This window comes from Zalophus californianus, chromosome 4, assembly GCF_009762305.2.
Source record: "Zalophus californianus isolate mZalCal1 chromosome 4, mZalCal1.pri.v2, whole genome shotgun sequence".
NCBI classification, from domain to species: domain Eukaryota; kingdom Metazoa; phylum Chordata; class Mammalia; order Carnivora; family Otariidae; genus Zalophus; species Zalophus californianus.
The window spans coordinates 109,368,324-109,388,854 of record NC_045598.1 but is presented as its reverse complement, the minus strand read 5'-3'; the positions used below and the strand labels follow the sequence as shown (position 1 = coordinate 109,388,854).

General features: G+C 36.7%; 1 protein-coding gene across 4 annotated transcripts in view; it reads left to right on the top strand.

Moving 5' to 3' along the window:
* The window catches only part of PRKDC (protein kinase, DNA-activated, catalytic subunit), a 240,692-nt gene that overhangs the window by 404 nt on the left and 219,757 nt on the right, over positions 1 to 20,531 (top strand). For 2 of the 4 annotated variants that reach the window (XM_027608954.2, XM_027608968.2), the window contains exons 2-15: positions 1,439 to 1,515; positions 1,617 to 1,709; positions 3,246 to 3,320; positions 4,114 to 4,222; positions 4,973 to 5,085; positions 5,183 to 5,282; positions 11,594 to 11,649; positions 11,731 to 11,761; positions 12,256 to 12,413; positions 15,446 to 15,592; positions 17,330 to 17,494; positions 17,955 to 18,123; positions 18,455 to 18,504; positions 19,133 to 19,258. In XM_027608954.2, the coding sequence (XP_027464755.2) occupies positions 1,439 to 1,515; positions 1,617 to 1,709; positions 3,246 to 3,320; positions 4,114 to 4,222; positions 4,973 to 5,085; positions 5,183 to 5,282; positions 11,594 to 11,649; positions 11,731 to 11,761; positions 12,256 to 12,413; positions 15,446 to 15,592; positions 17,330 to 17,494; positions 17,955 to 18,123; positions 18,455 to 18,504; positions 19,133 to 19,258 (1,469 nt within the window). Of the gene's footprint in view, positions 1 to 1,438; positions 1,516 to 1,616; positions 1,710 to 3,245; positions 3,321 to 4,113; positions 4,223 to 4,972; positions 5,086 to 5,182; positions 5,283 to 11,593; positions 11,650 to 11,730; positions 11,762 to 12,255; positions 12,414 to 15,445; positions 15,593 to 17,329; positions 17,495 to 17,954; positions 18,124 to 18,454; positions 18,505 to 19,132; positions 19,259 to 20,531 lie in introns of those variants that run through there. The other 2 variants (XM_027608975.2, XM_027608960.2) reach the window with 2 other exon arrangements.

Below are 20,531 nucleotides of genomic sequence, written 5' to 3'. Positions count from 1 at the left end.
TAAATTTGGCAATCATTGCTATGCAAAGGTGGCAGAGGGAACCAAAGTAATGTTTCTTTCACCTTTTTTAAAAGCGCCTAAATCCACCAGTGCATTTTTGCACCTCTTAGTTTGCTGTTCCTATTTCTGAGAAGCATTGCAGAAATGTAACTGTACAGTTCTGCAGTTCTTTTAACTTTTTTAGCAGTCCCTGAATGAGAACCTTTTGCTCCTTTGTAGTAAAAGTGCCTCTTTTCAGCACTTTTAAAATACATCATTACAAGAAAACTTTTGATGCTATCTAGTACCTATATATTGTCAAAGATATGTTAATGGGGAAGTAAATTTAAAAAACTAACATGTAAATGCTTTCTAGTCTCAAAGCTTTTTTTTTTTAATTTTAGAACGGGGGTAGGGGCAGAGAGAGAGAGAGAATATCTCAAGTAGATTCCCCACTGAGCATGGAGCCCCATGCAGGATTCCATCTCAGTACCGTAAGATCATGACCTAAGATGAAATCAAGAGTCCCATGCTTAACCGATTGAGCCACCCAGGCACCTCTAGTCTCAGAGTTTCTAAGTTAGAATTCCTTTTTTGTTCCTTTAGTTAACTTGTTTATAAAGCAGTTCCAAGTTTACTCTGAATGTTTAGTATGTTTTTTCAGGTGGAAGGTTATAGAGGAATGTATTAGTTTTCTGTTGCTGCAGTAACAAATACCACAAGCTTAATGGTTTAAAACAACATAAATTTAACAATCTTACAATTTGGTAGTTAGAAGCCCAACAGGGGTCTCAACCAAACTAAAACCAAGGCATCAGGCAGGTCACTTCACTTTCTAAAGGCTCTCCTGTAGAATCCATTTCCTTTTTCATTCAGTTTGGCAGAATTCTTTGCAATTATAGGACTAAAGTTCCTTTTTCCTTCCTGATGTTCCCTGCTTGTAGAAGCCACCCACATTTCTTGATTCATGGCCTCCATCTTCAAAGCCAGCATGGGTCTAGTAACTCCTGTGCTTGAAATCTCTCTTCTCTCCTGTTCTCTTTCCATTTTTCTTCCTCTCTTCTCCACTAGTAAGGGCTCATGTGATTGAGGGGCCCATGGACAATTTAAGGGCCCATGGATAATCCAGGATAATTCTCCCCCCCTTTTTTAAGTCAACTGATTAATAACCTTAATTCCATTTGCAGCCTTAATTTCCTTTTTCCATGTGAAGTTAGTGTATTCACACGTGTGATATTGGGATTAGGGCTCAGGTATCTTAGGGTCCGTTATTCTGCCTGTGTCATCCCAGTGGAAAATCACCTAGAGTCTCCTGTTTTCCTTGTTTAAATATAGCAGCCTTAAGTTAGTGTTTACTTGCTTATAAGGCTGAATTGAGAAACATGCAGCCCATTTAGGGTGGGTTTATGGAGTGCTTCTTGGCAGCTCTCTTACCTTTTTTTTTTTTTTTTTAATCCAGCGTTACAGACTTCTTTAGTTTTTTCCAAAGATTTTGGTTTGCTTGTATTTGTTCGGAAGTCACTTAGCATTGATGAAGTAAGTTGAAGATTTCATTTTCCTTTTCTTGTACATTCCTTTATGTTGGAGTGACTCTTTCTTGCCCGTGTTTACTACAATGTTTATTTCTTTCATTATAGTTTCGTGATTGTAGAGAAGAAGTCTTAAAATTTTTATGTATTTTCTTAGAAAAAATTGGCCAGAAGATCACACCTTATTCTCTTGAAATTAAGGTAAGGAGAAAAAACATATCTCATTATATACCAACATCTATTTTAACTTATGCTGTGAGTTAAATTTGGGTTTATATTTTATTCCTGCCTTTCTCATCAAGGAGTTTACTTATTTGTGCCTGATTGTGGGCTAGAAATGAAGTGGGCTGTTCTTTTTATAGATTTAGTAAGGTAAGGCCCTTGTCAGAAACTACTTTGATAACTTTTTGCACATAGGATAAATAATGTATTTTATAAAAAGTCATAATAAATTTGGTTTTTTGAATTGTGAGGAGATTTCAAAACTCTAAAAATTTTAAAGAATTCTTCTGCTGGGTAAGATTCTTATTTCATGTCCTTCATGTGTGCCTTTGGCAGCAGTTTGAAGTTTGCCTTTCTTGTACCTCCTGTTCTCTTTCCACCTGCCCTCCCCAGGTGTCCTCATAATTTACTGTGGAACTAGTAATCATAAAGTTGTTCTTTTTCAGGCTTGTTTATACTTTGAACAAGTGCCAAAAGTTAAGTTGTTTTTATTGGTCCCGAATTGTTTCTAGTTCTTGGATGCTAAGATTTGATGAAGAAGTATATATTCAATCTGGGGTAATTTATAAGAAGTTATTTTATTAATTATAATTAACCCTAATATATGACATAATAATCATCAATCTTTTTTTTAATAGGTTTTTTATTTTCTTTTGATTTCTAGCCTTTTGGGTTTGGAATCCTAACACAGTTGACCCTTGAACAACAGGGGATTAGAGACATTGACCCCCTGCATGCAGTTGAAAATCCATGTATTTGACTTTTGACTCCCCAAAAAGTTAACTACCAGTAGCCTACTGTTGACTGGAAGCTTTACTGATAAGCATAAATAGTTGATTAGCACATATTTTGTATGTTATGTGTATTACAGATTGTATTTTTATAGTTGAGTAAGTTAGAGAAAAAATATTCAGGAAATCATAGGAGAAAATACATTTACAGTACTGTACTGTATTTATCAAAAAAAATCTGGGTATCCAAGTGGACCTGCACAGTTCAAGCCTGTGCTGTTCAAGAGTCAACTGTATTTTAAAAAAATTGCTTCAACAGTAGGAGTAACTAACATCTGTAGAGTGCTCCATAGTTTACAAAGTTCTTTCATGGTACAGTTTGTCTTACTTATTTTTACCAAAACTCTTTGAGGTAGGTATTTTTAATCTCCTTAGCTTACAAATGAAACTTAGAAGTTAAGAAACTTCACCCAAAACATGGAGCCAAGTGACCTCCTTCCAGAGTGCCTGTTTTTTTAGACTGAGCTGTTCTGTTCCCAACCATTCTTCTCTGAATTACTTTAGTTACTTTTTTAAAATTTTTGATGCTTGTTTTCTTGATATATGGCAGCAAGAGCTATGGGAGGTATGCATGGAAGCATAGCTTTTTTTTTTTTAATCCTGCTCACGTGTCCATTTAGTTTGTGTTTTTGTGACTATTGCTCCCCTCAGAGATGTACTTTTAGCTGTTGTGAAGAACTGAGATCTTATTGATGATTTTGGTATGTCTCCTTTTAAAACCTAGAATACTTGTACCAGTGTTTACACAAAGGATAAAGCTGCTAAATGTAAAATCCCAGCCCTAGATCTTCTTATTAAGGTAATTTTATTATTCTAAGTACATGTATTTCATATTAAACATACAACTTAAAAAGCAGAAAATTAGAATTTTAAGTTATGTTTTGAGTGAGAGATGTTGGAGGCTAGGCTTTGGTCACGTTGATGTATGGACAAGATTTTCTGACCATCACCTGTTAATACTGTGACCTTTTGGTCTCAGTCCCTTCAGAGTAGCAGAGGAAGGATTTTGGGTTGTGAGGGGAATTAAGAGGAAAAATAAGTAAGGAATGTACTGCTCCTGTTTACTCTCAACACCCTGACTCTTAAAACCTAAGGCTACTAAGAGTTGCCAGAGTTCGCATCATTGTAGCTTTGAGTTCTTTCCTAAATGATACCATGAAAATGGGTCTCTATATTGTATTTAAGTGCTTCTTGGGGACTCACTGTCACCTGTTTCTCTCTCAGATGCATCTCTTTTATTGCATCTCTATTTTAGAATTCCTTTGGGTCTTGTTAGCCCTCAAGTGCCTCCGAGAGAATGGCTCTAGTCATATTATTGGTTTCTTGGGAAGGTAAACTTAAGTTTACACCCTCTTCCCCTTTGTAACCCCTGTGTTCTACCACCCACCTCAGCCTCTGCCTCCCAAATAATCAGGCTAGAGTGCTCGCTTCGGCAGCACATATACCAAATAATCAGGCTAGATAGGAGTGCCGAGAGGCCAGGGAAATCCCTTAGAGACACGTGATTCTGGAGCTTTGTGTAGAAACAGTGCAGAAGAGGAAGGCTTGTCATTATTTTCCTGTTTAGATAATGCTAGTTTGTATTATTTTAGTTACTTCGGACTTTAAGAAGTTCTAGACTCATGGATGAATTTAGAATTGGAGAGTTATTTAGCAAATTCTATGGAGAACTTGCATCGAAAACAAAAATACAGGATACAGGTGAGATGCATTCAAATGTTCTTTTTATTTTTATTATTTTATTTTATTTTAATATTTTATTTATTTATTTGACAGAGACACACAGCAGGAGAGGGAACACAAGCAGGGGGAGTGGGAGGAGAAGCAGGCTTCCTGCTGAGTAGAGAGCCCGATGCGGGGCTCAATCCCAGTACCCTGGGACTGTGACCTGAGCCGAAGGCAGACGCTTAATGACTGAGCCACCCAGGCACCCCCAAACGTTATTTTTAAATATTTTAACAAACTGATGTTAAAAAATTAGTGTAAAACTTGGGTTTTTCTCTATTAAAGCATTTATATGTTTTATAGATGAATCCTTTTTGCTGAAAACAAACCCAAATAGAAATAAACAAAAACATGTGAAGACTTCTTCTGAAAGTTTAATCTTTATGAAATGATTTATTTTAAGTAGGCTCCACACCCAATGTGAACCCACAACCCTGAGATTAAGAGTTGCGTGCTCTACTGACTGAGCCAGCCAGGTGCCCCATGAAATGATTTCTTTAAATAGAAAGCTCACACACACACAAAAAAAACTCACAAAACATGTCAAATGTTACTTAGTTTATAATAGTAGATTGGCATAAAATTTATCAGGAAAGATTCTGGTACATAAAACTAGATATTTTCTGTGTCTTATTATGAAATTACTTTGGACTAAACATTTTGTTATTGATACATTTTTGTTTATTTAAATTTTTGGCCTTCACTTATCTTAAATTTATTTTTTAGTTTTAGAAAAAATATATGAGCTTCTAGGAGTATTAGGTGAAGTTCATCCTAGTGAGATGATAAATAATTCAGAAAAACTCTTCCGGGCTTTTCTGGGTGAACTTAAGATCCAGGTATGGCAAACTTTATGCTATTCTGCTTCCAAAGATTTGATTGTGTTTTTCTCTTTTAACGATACCTTCTTTAAAACTCTTTTTTTTTTTTTTTAAGATGACATCAGCTGTAAGAGAGCCCAAACTGCCTGTTCTGGCAGGGTGTCTGAAGGGATTGTCTTCACTCATGTGTAACTTCACCAAATCCATGGAAGAAGGTATTGTTTGACTTCATTTGATTTTCTTCTTGGTTCAAAAACTATAATTCTAAAATGAATTGCCTGTTTATTTTTTTGAACTTTTAAACCAATTGTGGATTCACACACAGTTGTGAGAAATAATACAGAGAGGTTTCATTTACTCACTTTCTACTACTAGTGATGACCTCTTTTATAACTAGTACAGTAGCATAACCAGGATATTGACATTGATAAATCTGCCAACCTTATCCACATTTCACTAGTTTAATGTGCATACCTTTGCATATGTGTATTTCATTCTCTGCAGTTTTATCATGTACAAATTTGTGTATGCATCACCATAGTCAAGGTACTAAACAGACCGTCACCATAAGCACTCCTGCTATCCTGTAATAGCCACAGCCACCTTTCTTCTACACCACCGGCCTCCCTCCACCCCAAACCACTACTTTTTGACTTGTGAATATGCTGCTAGAAAGTGCAAATATCTGTTGGAGTCCCTGCTTTCATTTTTTGAGGGATATACCCAGAAGTGAAATTGCTGTTTATATGGTAATTCTGTGTTTAATTTCTTGCCATATTGTTTTCCAAAGCAGCTACAACTATTTTATATTCCCACCAGCAATGCATGAGGATTTCAGTTACTTCATATCCTTGCCAATACTTGATATTTTCTGGGTTTTGATAATAACCATTATAATGTGTGTGAAGTGGCATATCATTGTGGTTTTCATTTGCATTTCCTTTATGACTAGTGATGTTGAGTGACTTTTCATGTGCTTATTGGCTATTTACATATTTTCTTTGGAGAAATGTAATTTAAGTTCTCTGCCCAACTTTTTTATGGGATCATTTGACTTTTTATTGTTGAATTGTAGGAGTTCTTTAGGTATTCAGATATCAATTCCTTACCCAATACATGATTTGCAAGTGTTTTCTCCCATTTTATGGGTTGCCTTTTTGTTCTCTGATGTGTAACAATTTTTTATTTTGATGAAGTCTAGTTATCTTTTTTCTTTTGTGGCCTGTGCTTTTGTCATGTCCATGAAATCATTGCCAAATCACTGTTGAATTGTTTATGTGCCTTTGTAAAAAGTTACTTGGGTGCATATGTGTGTGCAGTTCTAAGTTCTCTATTCTGTTCCATTGGTCTACGTATTTATCTCTCTGCCAACACCACACCGTCTTTTTGACTATAACTATACAGTAAACCTTAATGTCGAGTAAAGTCCTCCCATTTTATTTTTCTTTTTCAAAAGAACTGCTTTTTTTTTTTTTTAAGGTTTTATTATATGTTTGGCAGAGAGAGAGAGTGCACAAGCAGGGGGAGCGGCAAGAGAGGGAGAAACAGGCTCCTTGCTGAGCAAGGAGCCCAATGTGGGACTCTGTCCCAGGACCCTGGGATCATGACCTGAGCCGAAGGCAGACACTTAACTGACTAAACCACTCAGGTGTCCCCAAAAGAACTGCTTTTGAAATCATTTATTTATTTTTTTATTTTTTTAGTAAACTTTTTTTTTAAAGATTTTATTTATTTGAGAGACAGAGAATGAGCAGTGGGGAGGGGCAGAGGGAGAGAGAGAGGGAGAAGCAGACTTCCCACTGAGCAGGAAGCCTGATGCAGGGCTCAATCCCAGGACCCTGGAATCATGACCTGAGCTGAAGGCTTGACCTGAGCAGACACTTAACCAACTGAGCCACCCAGGTGCCCCTATTTACTTATTTTTAAAAAAGATTTTATTTATTTGAGAGAGAGAGCAAGAGAGAGGGAGCACAACCGGGGGGGTGGTGCGGGGGAGGAGCAGAGGGAGAAGCAGACTCCCTGCTGAGTAGGGAACCTGATGGGGGCTCGATCCCAGGACCCTGGGATCATGACCTGAGCCAAAGGGAGAGACTTTACTGACTGAGCCACCCAGGTGTCCCTGAAATCATTTAAGTGCTGTGCTTTTCTATGTATATTCCAGAATAAGTTTGTGTCTACAAAACACCTTGCTTGGATTTTGATAGTCATTGCATTAAACCTGTGTATTAATCTGGTGAGAACTGACATCTTTGCTATGCTGAATTTTCCAATCCATGAACACAATTTATCTCTCCATTTATTTAGGTCTTCTTTGATTTCTTCCATCAGTATTTTGTAATTTTTAGGATATAGATTCTTGCCTATGAATTTTAAAGTTTGCTTAATATGCTTTTATTTGTAGTTCTAATGTTTCCTTGTAATATCTCAAAATTAAAGTTTTAGAGGATAATGTAGCTAGGATGGCATTATATGCATTATGAAATTCATTTCTTTTTAAAAAGCAATGAAAACTTTTAACCCTAAAAGATTCTTTAAATGACAAAAAAATTCTCTATTTACTCTTCCTTACCATTTCTGTTCATGTAATTGCCAAATTTTTCTACCTGCTGTGTGTTTGCTTTTATTAGGTTGAAACCCAACATCCAATGATTTTTGACCTACAAAAACAGCAATTTCATGTTTCAACCTAATATTTTTACCCACTCCTCTGTTGCTTACCAAGGATGTTGTAGTAGCTCTATGTGATTTCTCTTCCTTTATTTTCTCTCTCATCTGTCACATATTCTGTTGCCAGCTTCCCATTTCATCAGGTTCTGGCTCACAGATCACCCATTTGAAACCTTTATGATTCCCCTGAGATGAGTCACTTCCTCTGACTTCTGTATTCTCCTGTTACAGCACTTCCTACGATATATTTTTAATTTATCAGGTTATGTGTTTATTTCTGTCACTTGTGCCTGCTGGTAGGTAATGTTGCTGATTTGTCTTTGTATTTCCTTGGCGTATTAATTGATATTCAGTGAACACATACAGTTTAAGAAGAATAACAGCACTTATTGCTCATTTACCGTGTGCTAAAGACTATTCTAGAATAGTTGCAGGGAAAATTCCAGTAATAACTCTGGAATTTTCTAAATTAGGAAACTAGAACTAAGACAAGTTGCTTGCCCAAAGTCACACAACTGATGTGGTAGTAGAGTAATAATGGCTCCCAATGATGTCCTCATTCTAATACCCTGAAGCCTCTAGAAAGAAATACAGCCCTTCTGACCTGATTTTACCTCAGTGAGACCCATTTCAGATTTCTCATCTCCAGAACTGTATAGTAACAAATTTCTATCTTTTAAGCCACTCACTTTGTGATAGTTTGTTATAGCAGCAGTAGTAAATTACATAACCAATAAGACTAGGATTTAAACCTTGGTCTGAGGCTATAATTTATAGTTTTTCTGTCATGCCACGATCATGTGACATCAAGCACTAAATACTAATACTAGTATTTTCATTCATACAGTACGTGTTCCTTGGGTGCCTTCTATCTAAAGAATGATGAGTTAGGTGTTGGATTCAGTGATCAGAATCACCAGGTTCCTACCATCATGAACTCAGTTTAGTAGAGGAAACAGACACTAAATAGATGAACAAGCTATTACAGATTTCAGGGTTCAATTGTGCGAAGAGTTTGGGTACAGTGAATAGGAATATCAGAGCATGGAGAGGGTAGAGGATGTATATGGCCTGCTGGTTCTTTGTGAGGAGGCAACAAGAAGCTAAGGCCTGCAGGATGGCAAAGAGACAGCTGGGAAAGAGCTCAGAAGAGCATGCCAGGCAAAGGGACCAGCAAGTACCAGGCCTCAAGCCTGGCCAGTGCACAGTGGTCAGAAGGGTTCAAGAAAACTGGCATGTCTGGAGTAGAGTGGCACACTGAGAGTTGGGGAGGGAGTGCACAGGATGTGGGGTCAGTATGTGAGGGGATTTTGAGTTGGAATTTTATTCCAAATGGATTGAGAAACCATGTTTTTTTTCTGATGAATAGGTATAGGGTAGTTGATGTTTTACAGGGGTCTACTTGACTGCTATTGGATGTGAGATTTGTTTTGGTGTAGGATTGAGAGACTTTGCTCTTGAGTGTGGCCGTGAGCAGCTGAAGTAGGTGCAGTGGTGTTTAACCTGGGTGGGGCAGGTTTCAGGCAAAACCTGGCTTTTTGTTTTGGACATGTTTAACCATTGAGGCTATGGAGTGTCTCAGCTTAGATGTTAAGAGTAGGGTTGTATATGTAAGACTGGATCTTGCAGGAGAAATTAGACTTTAAGATACAAATTTGGAAGTTTTCAGCAAACAGGTAATATGTGAAACTGTGAGTGTAAGATTAGCTGGGGAGCGGGTGCAGAGAGACTGGGGCAAGGATGTAAGATGCTTTCTCTGGATGGAGTCTGAATGCAAAGCCACCAGAGCTGCAGAGTGGGTCCAGGCAGGTTCAGCTGAATGTTAGAGGACAAGCTGGACAGATCAGGTTAAGGGTTAATAGGGTAAAGACAAGGTGGAATGGAAGGGAGGAAGTGGAGGCTATCTGCAGAAAACCTTTTAGAGAAATCTTAACAGAGGAGACCAAAGAAATGTATGGCTGAAGGGAGACAAGGTGGTAAGAGAGGGTTTTTAGAAATAGATACCGGTGGGGCGCCTGGGTGGCTCAGTTGGTTAAGCGACTGCCTTCAGCTCAGGTCATGATCCTGGAGTCCCGGGATCGAGTCCCGCATCGGGCTCCCTGCTCTGCAGGGAGTCTGCTTCTCCCTCTGACCCTCTTCCCTCTCATGCTCTCTATCTCTCATTCTCTCTCTCTCAAATAAATAAATAAAATCTTTAAAAAAAAAAAAAAAGAAATAGATACCGGGATTTGTACATTTATGTTCCTAGCAACACTATCCATAATAGCTAAAAAGGAGAAGTAACCCAAGTGTCCATCAACAGATGAGTGGATGAACAAATGTAGTGTAAACGCAACAGAATATTATTCAGTCTTAAAAAAAGGAGGGAAATACTGTCCATGCTACAAGTGTGGACTAGAGGACATTATGCTAAGTGAGGTAAGCCAGTCACAAAGGTATAAATACTGTATGAAGTAGCAGGAACAGGGAAATTTATAGGTTCAGAAAGTAGAATCAAGGGTACCAGGGGCTGGGGGGCAGGGGAGTTAGTGTTTAATGGGTACAGCCTTTCTGTAGGGGATGATGAAAATGTTTTGGGTATAGATAATGGTGGTGAGTACACAACAATGTAAATATTTAACGCCACTGAATTTTACACTTACACAGGGTTAACACTGTAAATACTCTGTTATATATATTTTACCACAACAGAAAAGTAAATACAAGAGCATGCTTGAGGGAGTGGTCCACTAGAAAGCAGAGGTGGACATAGGAGAGCGGACAGTGGAAGGCAGAGCCTGGGAAAGGTCATGGAGGTGATGACCATTCCCACTACTGAGAGCTCAGGCCCTTGCATTCCTGCACCTCCCTGTGTTCACCTGAGTCCCCCCATTCTAGACCAACTGTGTGCCTACAAGTACCTCATGTCCTTGAGTCTGTACACCTCTGTCTACATGGTCACTTTTTATTAGTATTAGAATGACCTTTTTTTGAATTAGTTCCCATTCTTTTAGGCCCAGCTCAAGTGCTGCCATATCTGTAAAGCCTGTCTTGAATACTCAATAGCCAGAAGAAATCTCTCCTTATATTAGATATGAGGAGCTTTTTAAATATTTCTTTTATGGAATTATCCTACAGACATGCTGATGTTTCTCTCCTCTTAAACCCTCTCTGACCCCTTTTCCCTCTATCTTCTTTGACAGTTGGGCTCTGTTTTTAAATGTATCAGTCCTTTCGATCAAAGCAAACAGTTTTGGAGCCTCTGCTGTTTGCAAGTCACTGTTACAAGAGCAGAGAACTTAGCGATGAGTAAAGCTTGATTTCTGGACAGCTGCAGTGAATACTGGTAGGAGACAGTTAAACAATTGTGGTGTCAGGTCAGGATAAGAGTTTTGGGTTATACTTGTATAGCCATTTTATCTTTAGGTGATAAGTTTACTGAGGTCAAAGATCATATTTTTTTCATATTTGTAATTCCCATAGCAATTTGGTGTACTGTGTGCTTTAGCATAAAAGCCTGGCAGTACAAGGATGATGATCACATGCTTGGTCTTATATAATCCTCCATACAACTCTCAAAAAAGCTATATAGTGTCCCTTTTTATAGATAAGAAAACTGAGGCCCTGAGAGATTACCTAACAGAGCTTGTAAGTGATGAGGTGGAATTGAAACCCATGTCCTTTTTACACATTTTTTTCTTACTTTACTGTAGTAATAACTGCAGCAGTCATAATCTGCAGCTCTTCAGCTGAAATGAATGATAGAAGCCGTGATTCCTCAATTTGAGCTGTATGAAATAAAGCTGTTGGTTGTGAACAGTTTCTGAGGTTAGATGATACTGTTGGGATTTGTAATGGAGGCTTCTTTTTGTTTTCTCAGATCCCCAGACTTCAAGGGAGATTTTTGATTTTGCATTAAAGGCAATTCGTCCTCAGGTAGTATTAATATTACTCTAATTCTTTTATAGCTGAGACTTGCAATTGTCAAACATTGATGGTAATTTTTTTTTTAAATAGATTGATCTGAAGAGATATGCGGTACCCTTAGGTAAGATTGTATATTTAACAAGATGGAATATTTCATATTTTTAAATTAATGTCTTGAGTAAACTTTTGCTTAAACTGTGAATGAGAGTCTGTATGATAATGTCTCTGATGTTCCATATACAGTTACTGGAGGCTCTTGGAGACTTTGTTTTTAGCACGCAAACTCTGGTTAAATGGTCACGCTTAGATTACATGATTTTAAAAACATTACTTTAGAACATCTTTTAGGGGATCCAGATTGTTTGATACTGATTTTATCTAAATAAACCCTGATCCTACTTCTGAAATTTGTTCTGGGGGTCACTGGCCCATTGATTCAAATGAAGGTTGGCAGTGTTAGAACTCTGATCAGAATCCCTAAGTTATTACAGTATAGTGATAGTGGATCTTCATGAACAGTTTTAGTTTTGACATAGACATATACTTAAAGCTTTCTTAGTTTTTTATTCTGCTTTTTGTTATTCTATTTTAAATATATGGTTTTTGCAATTGCAGCTGGCTTATGCTTATTTACCCTACATGCATCTCAGTTTAGCACCTGCCTTCTGGACAACTACATTTCTTTATTCGAAGTACTGTCAAAATGGTGTAGCCATACAAATGTAGAATTGAAAAAAGCGGCACATTCAGCTCTGGAATCTTTTCTGAAACAGGTATTCAACTTTTATTTAAAAATATTTTTTCCATGCAAAAAATTAAATTTCAGTTTTGTGCATGCACATTTGAAAAATGAATACAGGTTGATCTATTAGCTTCTGTAGTATCTAAAAAAGCTTGGTTATTGATCAGCTGCATGGGTGGCAGCAGGACTGAAAGAAGGGTGGGAAGATACCAGATCTGATCACAGCCTCAGAGGCAAGACCAGGGGAGTCTAATGGACATGAGAAATGGCAATGAGGAGGTAGAAGGAAGAAAGGCTGGGGGGTCGGGGATCCTCTGAGCCAGGGGCTCTGATGGAAAACTCTTTTAAGAGTCACCAAAAGTTTTGTTTGGAGCAATGTTATAAATGGTAGTTAAATTTACAAGCTCTTCCATGAAGACCTGTCTGAACTGTGGCACAGACAGTATCCCATTGTGAGGATATACACAGTCTGTTTATAGGCACTTGGGTTGTTTCCACCTTGGGGCTATTTTAAATAAAACAGTTAAGAACATTGTGATGAAGTGTTTTTGTGGACATATGCTTTCACTTCTCTTGAGTAAAAACCTAGAAGCGGAATTGCTGGGTCATATGGTAGGTATATATTAAACTATAAAAAAAACTGAACTCTTTTCAAGCTGCTTCCACTAGTTTAATTCCCACCAGCAAAGCATGGGAGTTTCTGTCAGCTCACATTGTGATCAACACAGGGTATTGTTGGTCTTTTCGATTTTTCTCTTCTCATGGATGTATGATGTTACCTTACTGTGGTTATAATTTGAATTTCCATGGTGACTATTGATAATGATCTTTTCCTATAGTTACTAGCCTTCTTATATATTGTGAGGTATTCATTCAGATATTTGGCTTATTTTAAAATTAGGTTGTATGTCTTTTTATAAATGAGTTGTGACAGTTCTCTACATCATTTGGATATAAGTCCTTTTCTAAAAATATTACAAATAATTTCTGTGGCATCTTTGAAAAAGCAGATGTTTTCTTAGCAGCATCTTTGAAAGAGCAGATGTTTTAAAGTTTAAGTCCAGTTTACTAGTTTTCCAACTTGTTCTTCCTTTCTGTGTCCTAAGAAATTTTTGCCTATCTCATGGTCGTATAGATTTTCTCTTGGTTTTCTTCAAAAAGTTTTTATAGTTCATAGCTTTAACATTTACATTTAGGTCTATAGTCCATTTTGAATTAGTTTTTGTGTATGGTACAAAGTAAGGATTGAAAGTTGATCCCCCATTTTTAACTGTGAGCATCATTTGTTGAAGACTCTTCTTTCCCTAGTGACTTACCTTGGTACCTTTGTCAAAAATCAGTTGATAGGGTTTATTGGTGGACTCTCTATTTTGTTCCATTCATCTGTCTGTCCTTACATCAGTACCTCACTGTCTTAGTTATTCTAGCTTTATGTCAAGTGTTGAAATTAAGTGGTGGATGTCCTCTAGCTTCTTTCTTTTCTATTATTATTTTGACTATTGTATGTAAATTTAAACATTGCTCCTGAGGGAAAGAAATTTTTCAATAGATCTATGTAAATTTCTTATAAACATTGTAGGATAGCAGCATAGAATTCAAAAAGATATAGAAGGGTACAAAGAAAACTTAAGATCTTCTGAAATCCTACCATTAAGGAAAAAAAAAATCACCATTTTAGTGGCATTACTTCTAGAACTCCTCCTTCATTTCTCTGTCCCTTACTCTCTCCTCCTTTCTCTCTCCCTTTACCTCCTTTCATTCCCTGTTCTTCCCAAGGGAAAGGAATGGGGATGGAAGAAGAGCAGTGTCTTGACATAAAGGAATATTCATAATTTCTGTGACTTTATGATTTTCCATTGTGTTGGGTGTTTTCCTGATAGTGCACTGAGAGCTACATGATTAATTGGATAATAATGTATAAAAAGGATGTTTGCTGAAAGCACAATAAATTAGAAACAGTTTATAAATGTGTAAGCATTATAGTATATTCTATAAAGTGAAAAACTATTCTGTGATTAAGTTGATGGTGTTTCCTAACATCTTAAGGAACATATTCCCGATATGTTTGTGAAGAAGAAAATTTTGGGGCAGTATGTATGATACCCCATTCTTCTAAAATAAATGGGGTTTCATTCAGGATTAGGGTATGTGTTGGTAGGTTGACAATGAAAGGTGGATACCTTTTTTCTGCCTTTAATAATTATCTAGATTCTTTCCATACTTACCGTCTTTATGCTGAAATTAGGAATGATTTTTTGAACATTTGTATAAGTTCTTGCATTTAGGTTACTGTTGCAGTATGGTAGATGGAGATCTACTTGCTTCTCAAAGTACTTTTTTCACTTGCCTCACCTAATGCAAGCTTTGCAGTTTGTAGCTTATTTTTTTTGAAAGATGAGATGCTTTGTCTTTCTTATGATTGTGAGTCCTGAGCTCTGTTTTGTGTTGCCCTAATGAGACACTGAGTCTGTTAATTCTGAACTTGCTGGCCGCTGGGCCTGCACAACTCTACACCACGCTTTGAGTTACAGACGAGCTTTAACTACGCTTTCTGCTTCATCAGGGAGCTTAAATTCAAAACCTGGTTTTTGTGCATGTCTTCCTACATTGGCCTTGTCTCTTTCAGTGCCTTTCTCTGGGAAAAAGGCATCACATGTAATAAAGAGAGTGTCTTTTCTAAACTTGATGCAGCCTAAGCAAATTGAAGCGGTAGTTCTTTATCAGTAAAAGCGATTGTGGGGGCGCCTGGGTTGCTCAGATGGTTAAGTGTCTGCCTTCGGCTCAGGTCATGATCTCGGGGTGCTGGGATTGAGCCCCGCATCAGGCTCCCTGCTTGGAGCGGAGTCTGCTTCTCCCTCTCCTTCTTCTGCTCTTCCTGCTTGTGCTCTCTTGCTCTGTCTGTCAAATAAATAAATAAAATCTTTAAGAAAAAAATAAAAGCGATTGTGTGGAATTATAACAACACATTGATAATATCTAATTAAACAATGCTAGCCTTTTTACATTATAATAGATTGTTTTGCTATTAAATATTTCTAAAAAGTAAATATTATGCAATTGCAGATTTCTTTTATGGTGGCGAAAGATGCAGAAATGCATAAGAGTAAGCTACAGTACTTTATGGAGGAATTCTATGGAATCATCAGGAACATGGATTCAAACAGCAAAGATTTATCCATTGCGATTCGTGGATATGGACTTTTTGCAGGAGTATGGCTCATTAATTTATTCTTTTTATTTCCTTTTGAGCATTTAAAGGAATATAATTTATTGCATTTTTGAATAGCATCTCACACTTGTGACAGTATTGTTACTTGCTTTGTTGTTAACTTGGTTTTTTCAATGCCAAATATGTACTAGGATTCTGAATACGTATTATCTCAAATTTTCATAACTCTCCTGCAGGCTGTTAGGAGTATTATTCCACTTTTCAAATGAGGAAACTGAGACCTAGAGAAATTAAGTAACTTGTCAAAGGACACACAGTTAATAATTTATAGAGCCAAGACATAAAATTCAAGTCTGAAGACTTGAAACACCATGTTTTTTCTACTGTGCTATGCTGCCCATTATTTATGAAGTAAAATTATAGTTGATGTCACTCAGTGTTTTAGAAAGAGCAGTTCTTGGGGCGCCTGGGTGGCTCAGTCGTTAAGCATCTCCCTTTGGCTCAGGTCAGGATCCCAGGGTCCTGGGATTGAGCCCTGCATCGGGCTCCCTGCTCCGCGGGAAGCCTGCTCCTCCCTCTCCCACTCCCCCTGCTTGTGTTCCCTCTCTCATTGTGTATCTTTCTGTCAAATAAATAGATAAAATCTTAAAGAGAGGTTCTTACGACAGAAGTATATTTAAGAATATTGATGGGGTGCCTGGGTGGCTCAGTCAGTTGAGCATCCGACTCGATTTCTGCTTAGGTCATGATCTCAGGGTTGTGAGATGGAGCCCCATGTCAAGCTCTGTGCTGGGTGTGGAACCTGCCTAAGATTCTCTCTCTTCCTCTCCCCCACCTTCTCTTAAAAAAAAAAAAAAAATTAAAAAAAAAGACTATTGATAATAACTATAGTTGTTTCCCTCTTACTGGATCTCTGTGACTTCTACTTTACAGAGAAAATCACTTCCTACCTCTCTTTCTACAGATCTCCCCATCAGTGTCTACTCCCTTTTTCAGGGAAGGAGAGCCCCTTTTCCCAGCTTTCTACTCTCACTACTCATTCCATTTCTGGTCATTTCCTCCTTTGCTTCCAAATGATCCTCCCTTCTCTTGCTCTTTTTAATCTTCATCTGTCTCTGTTGGCTCCTTTGAATATATATAGGGCAGAAGAACCAGTATGTGAGAAGACTTAGAGGTAAATGAGAACATGGAATTTTCAACTTCATACATTATGGTCTAACCAACTTAAACTTGTTCACTGTAGATAGAATATATTCACAGTGTAGCTGGAGCCAGACAGACAAAAAGGGAGAGGACTCGAAAAAAAGATTAGTCAGATCCTCAGGGAAGCTAGATTAGATCTGAGGTCCAAAGAAGCCTTTGAAAAATCTGAAGCTGAGTAGTAGCATTATCAGATTTGTGAGTTACAAAGATGGCTCTGGGTGTAGTGTGCAGAATGGTATCGTAGCTATTCCAGCTCTGAGTTTACGTCTCAGTTCCCCCTTTAGGTGACTACCTCACGGGGCACAAACTGCATCTCATTTGTCTTTGATAGCTACCATCTAAGCAATATCTAGAATAGTTGACCATCAGTAGATTTTTTTGTGTGTAAATACATATTTAGAATATAATTACAGATTATTTTTAAAAGCATCTTTATGAGATGTATTTTATAATTTTCATCTCCATTAAAAAGCTTGCTAATATTCACCTTATCACATGGCTTAACATGACACCTTAAATAACATTATTTTGACATTGATAAGATTGATAAAGACTTTTGTTTACCTTTCCGAAAGCCTTGCAAGGTTATAAATGCAAAGGATGTTGACTTCATGTACGTAGAGCTCATTCAGCGCTGCAAGCAGCTTTTCCTCACCCAGATAGACACTGTTGATGACCACATTTACCACATGCCAAGTTTCCTCCAGTCTATTGCAAGTGTCTTGCTTTACCTTGATACAGTAAGTGAAATTAATTAAACTGAGCACGATTTTAACTATTTAATCTCAGTTCGTCAGATAACTTCATGGAGTCATATGAATTGTATGCATTTAGTACAGGCACCATTGTGAACAAGGTGACATTTTTAGTTAGTACTTTGTGTTAATAGAATTATTGTCATGAAAGTTGACTTTTTGTTATCCAAAGCAGGAAAAATTATTTACTTGTTTTATCTTTCTAAAAGATTAAGATTGCTTCTTGGGATAGAATTGCACCTTAATTATCATTCAGACAGCTTTACTCTGATTTTTTTAGGCAGTCACAATAAGTGTTCAGCTTATTAGTAGATTAGCTATAAGCCAGGTTTTTCATTTATCTAATATGTGTCCACTTGAGTTGTAATTACTTTGGATATTTGTATTATTCCTATATATATTTATTCCCTCCTCTAACTTTTAGTTTGCTCTCCATTTCTGATAGGTTCCTGAAGTGTATACTCCAGTTCTGGAACATCTCATGGTGGTACAGATAGACAGTTTCCCACAGTATAGTCCAAAAATGCAGTCAGTGTGTTGTAAAGCCATAGTGAAAGTTTTCCTAGCCTTAGGGGGGAAAGGACCAGTTCTCTGGAATTGCATCAGTACCGTGGGTAAGTTTGGAACTCACCCTTGTTTTTATGATGATGAATGACGAATACTTAACATGTTGTTTGATATAGATACCTTTCATATCTTTTGATGTCTCTTGGAAAACTCATGTTTTGGTGGATCAAAACCTCCTTTTCCATCCTTTTTTTGAATGTTTTTTTTATTTCTTTTGCTTCTGAATCTTATTTTAAATAAGAATAATAATTGAATCTGAATTTTAAACTGAAGAAATTAAACTTAAAGGAAAAAATTGAGAGGTAGAGTTACATTCAGTGAAATAATGGTTTGCTTTTTGTTGTTTGCTTTATTTTTGTTTTCATTTTATTTTTTCAGTGCATCAGGCTTTAATCAGAATATGTTCTAAGCCAGTGATCATTCAAAAGGTAAATTCCAAATCTAAAGTTCTGGTATTTAGTCTTTTGTCACTGAAAGTTAGAAGTGATACTGGGGTTTTTAGTCTGTAAATATACACAAATGGCCTTTTAGTTATTAGTCATACCTCACATTTTGGAAAAGTGTAGGACATAATGCCTCTCTATTTTTTCAGGTGAATAGACTTCTCCTAAGTTATGGAATATCCTTAAATGTAACTTTACTATTATTTGCACATTTTTATAAGAAGGGAATGTTTTCTCTCTTGAAACTCTGAGACAAAATGCTTAGGTGTGTCATGGAAGGCGTATCTTAGTTACTCGAAGTTACAGGAAATAGGATGAGGTGGAAGATTGATCTGAGTGGGAAAGTGAGATAAATGACTCATAACACATTCCTTAGGTATTGTTTTGAAATATTTGTTCTTGCATCACTATTTTAGTCCCTGTTAGAAAAATCATGATTTCTTTTTCAGCTTGCTTATTATCCTTTCATGCTATACTGTCTTCCTCAATCAAATTACAGTCTCCTACTAGTGGGTATTTTAGCTTAGAAGACTCTGAAAATCAGAACGTTCTGGCAGCCTTGCTTATTTTGTGAATCCACCAGTAAATATTGTCATGTTGTCTTCCTGCCCAGGATGTTGAGTCTGAATCTGAAGATTATCGTGCATCAGGGGAAGTTAGAACTGGCAGATGGAAAGTGCCCACATATAAAGACTATTTGGATCTTTTTAGAAGTCTCCTGAGTTGTGACCAGATGATGGTAAAAATGACTATTTTAAAGTCATGAAAGTACCCTTGTTCCTCTAATTAGTCTCCATAGTTTTACCCTTAGGACTTTCAGAGTTAAATTTTACTAAGTTTTCTGTTGTTTGTTTTTTTTTTAAGTACTTTGATAATAAAAAATTAAAATGGTATAAGTTAAGAACAAAATCATACAACTCATGTAAACTTAATAATTGCCATAACTCAGTCCTCATTTCATCCATGAGTAGCCAGTGTAGTATTTTTGATGCTAAGTTATTCTTCCTAACAGATCCAGCCTCTTAGGTAACAAAAGTATAACAGTACTGTCACTATGGGAGAGCTATTCTCTTTTTATTTGTTAAAGATGAAGATTAAAAAGAGATAAATCTCACTGATTCACTTGGTGTGAAGAAGATTGGTACACAGTTATTTACGTTATTTATGATTAGAATAATGCCTCCTGCTTAATGTTTCTGGTAGATCTTTCTCTGATGTCAGCTTTAAGCCTGGTTCTAGCCACCATTTTATCATACTTTGACAAAGCATTATAGCCTAGGAAAAACAATTTTTGTCCATAGATGATTTCTATCCTGTGAAAAATCTGAAGAGTTTTTAGTTGTTTTCATATTGAGATAGAATAGTATAGCAGTGTTAGTAATTTACTTAATATTTCTTTCTTATATGTGACATTAGATATTCCTGTAGTTTGAGGTCAAGTTCCATAGAATATTTGAGTAAAGGCAGAGTAATTGGCCTGTTTTTGGAATAGTAGAATATTTTCACTTTTACAGAAATGACAAATTATACTTTTAAGTCCATTTTAAGGATAGGTATACATTTTTTCACATGGATGTATGCTTACATGTGTATATGTATGTGCATGCATGCATATTTAAGTGTATATGCATAAACGTATAAGCATGTGTATTTCCACAAACATAAGTATATAATGTATGTGTGTGTATAGTGTACATATGTGTTTTTGCACACATGCACGCACACACACATACACACTCTAAGTGAGATAAATGCTTTGACAAGGATTGGCCTAAATCTTCTCCTTTGCCACTGTGTACTTAATAAGTATCTGTTACATGCCTGGGTAGGTCATATCTGACTGAAATGATATTGTCCTAGTAATTTAGGAAAGTGTCTACATTTTTCAGCTTGAAAACTTCCAGGTAAATCTGCTATAGTTTACACAGAAGTTTCTATAATACCTAATTATGCATATTCATATATGCATTGTAATGCTTATACTGATACTTGTTTGCATAAAATTTTGAAGT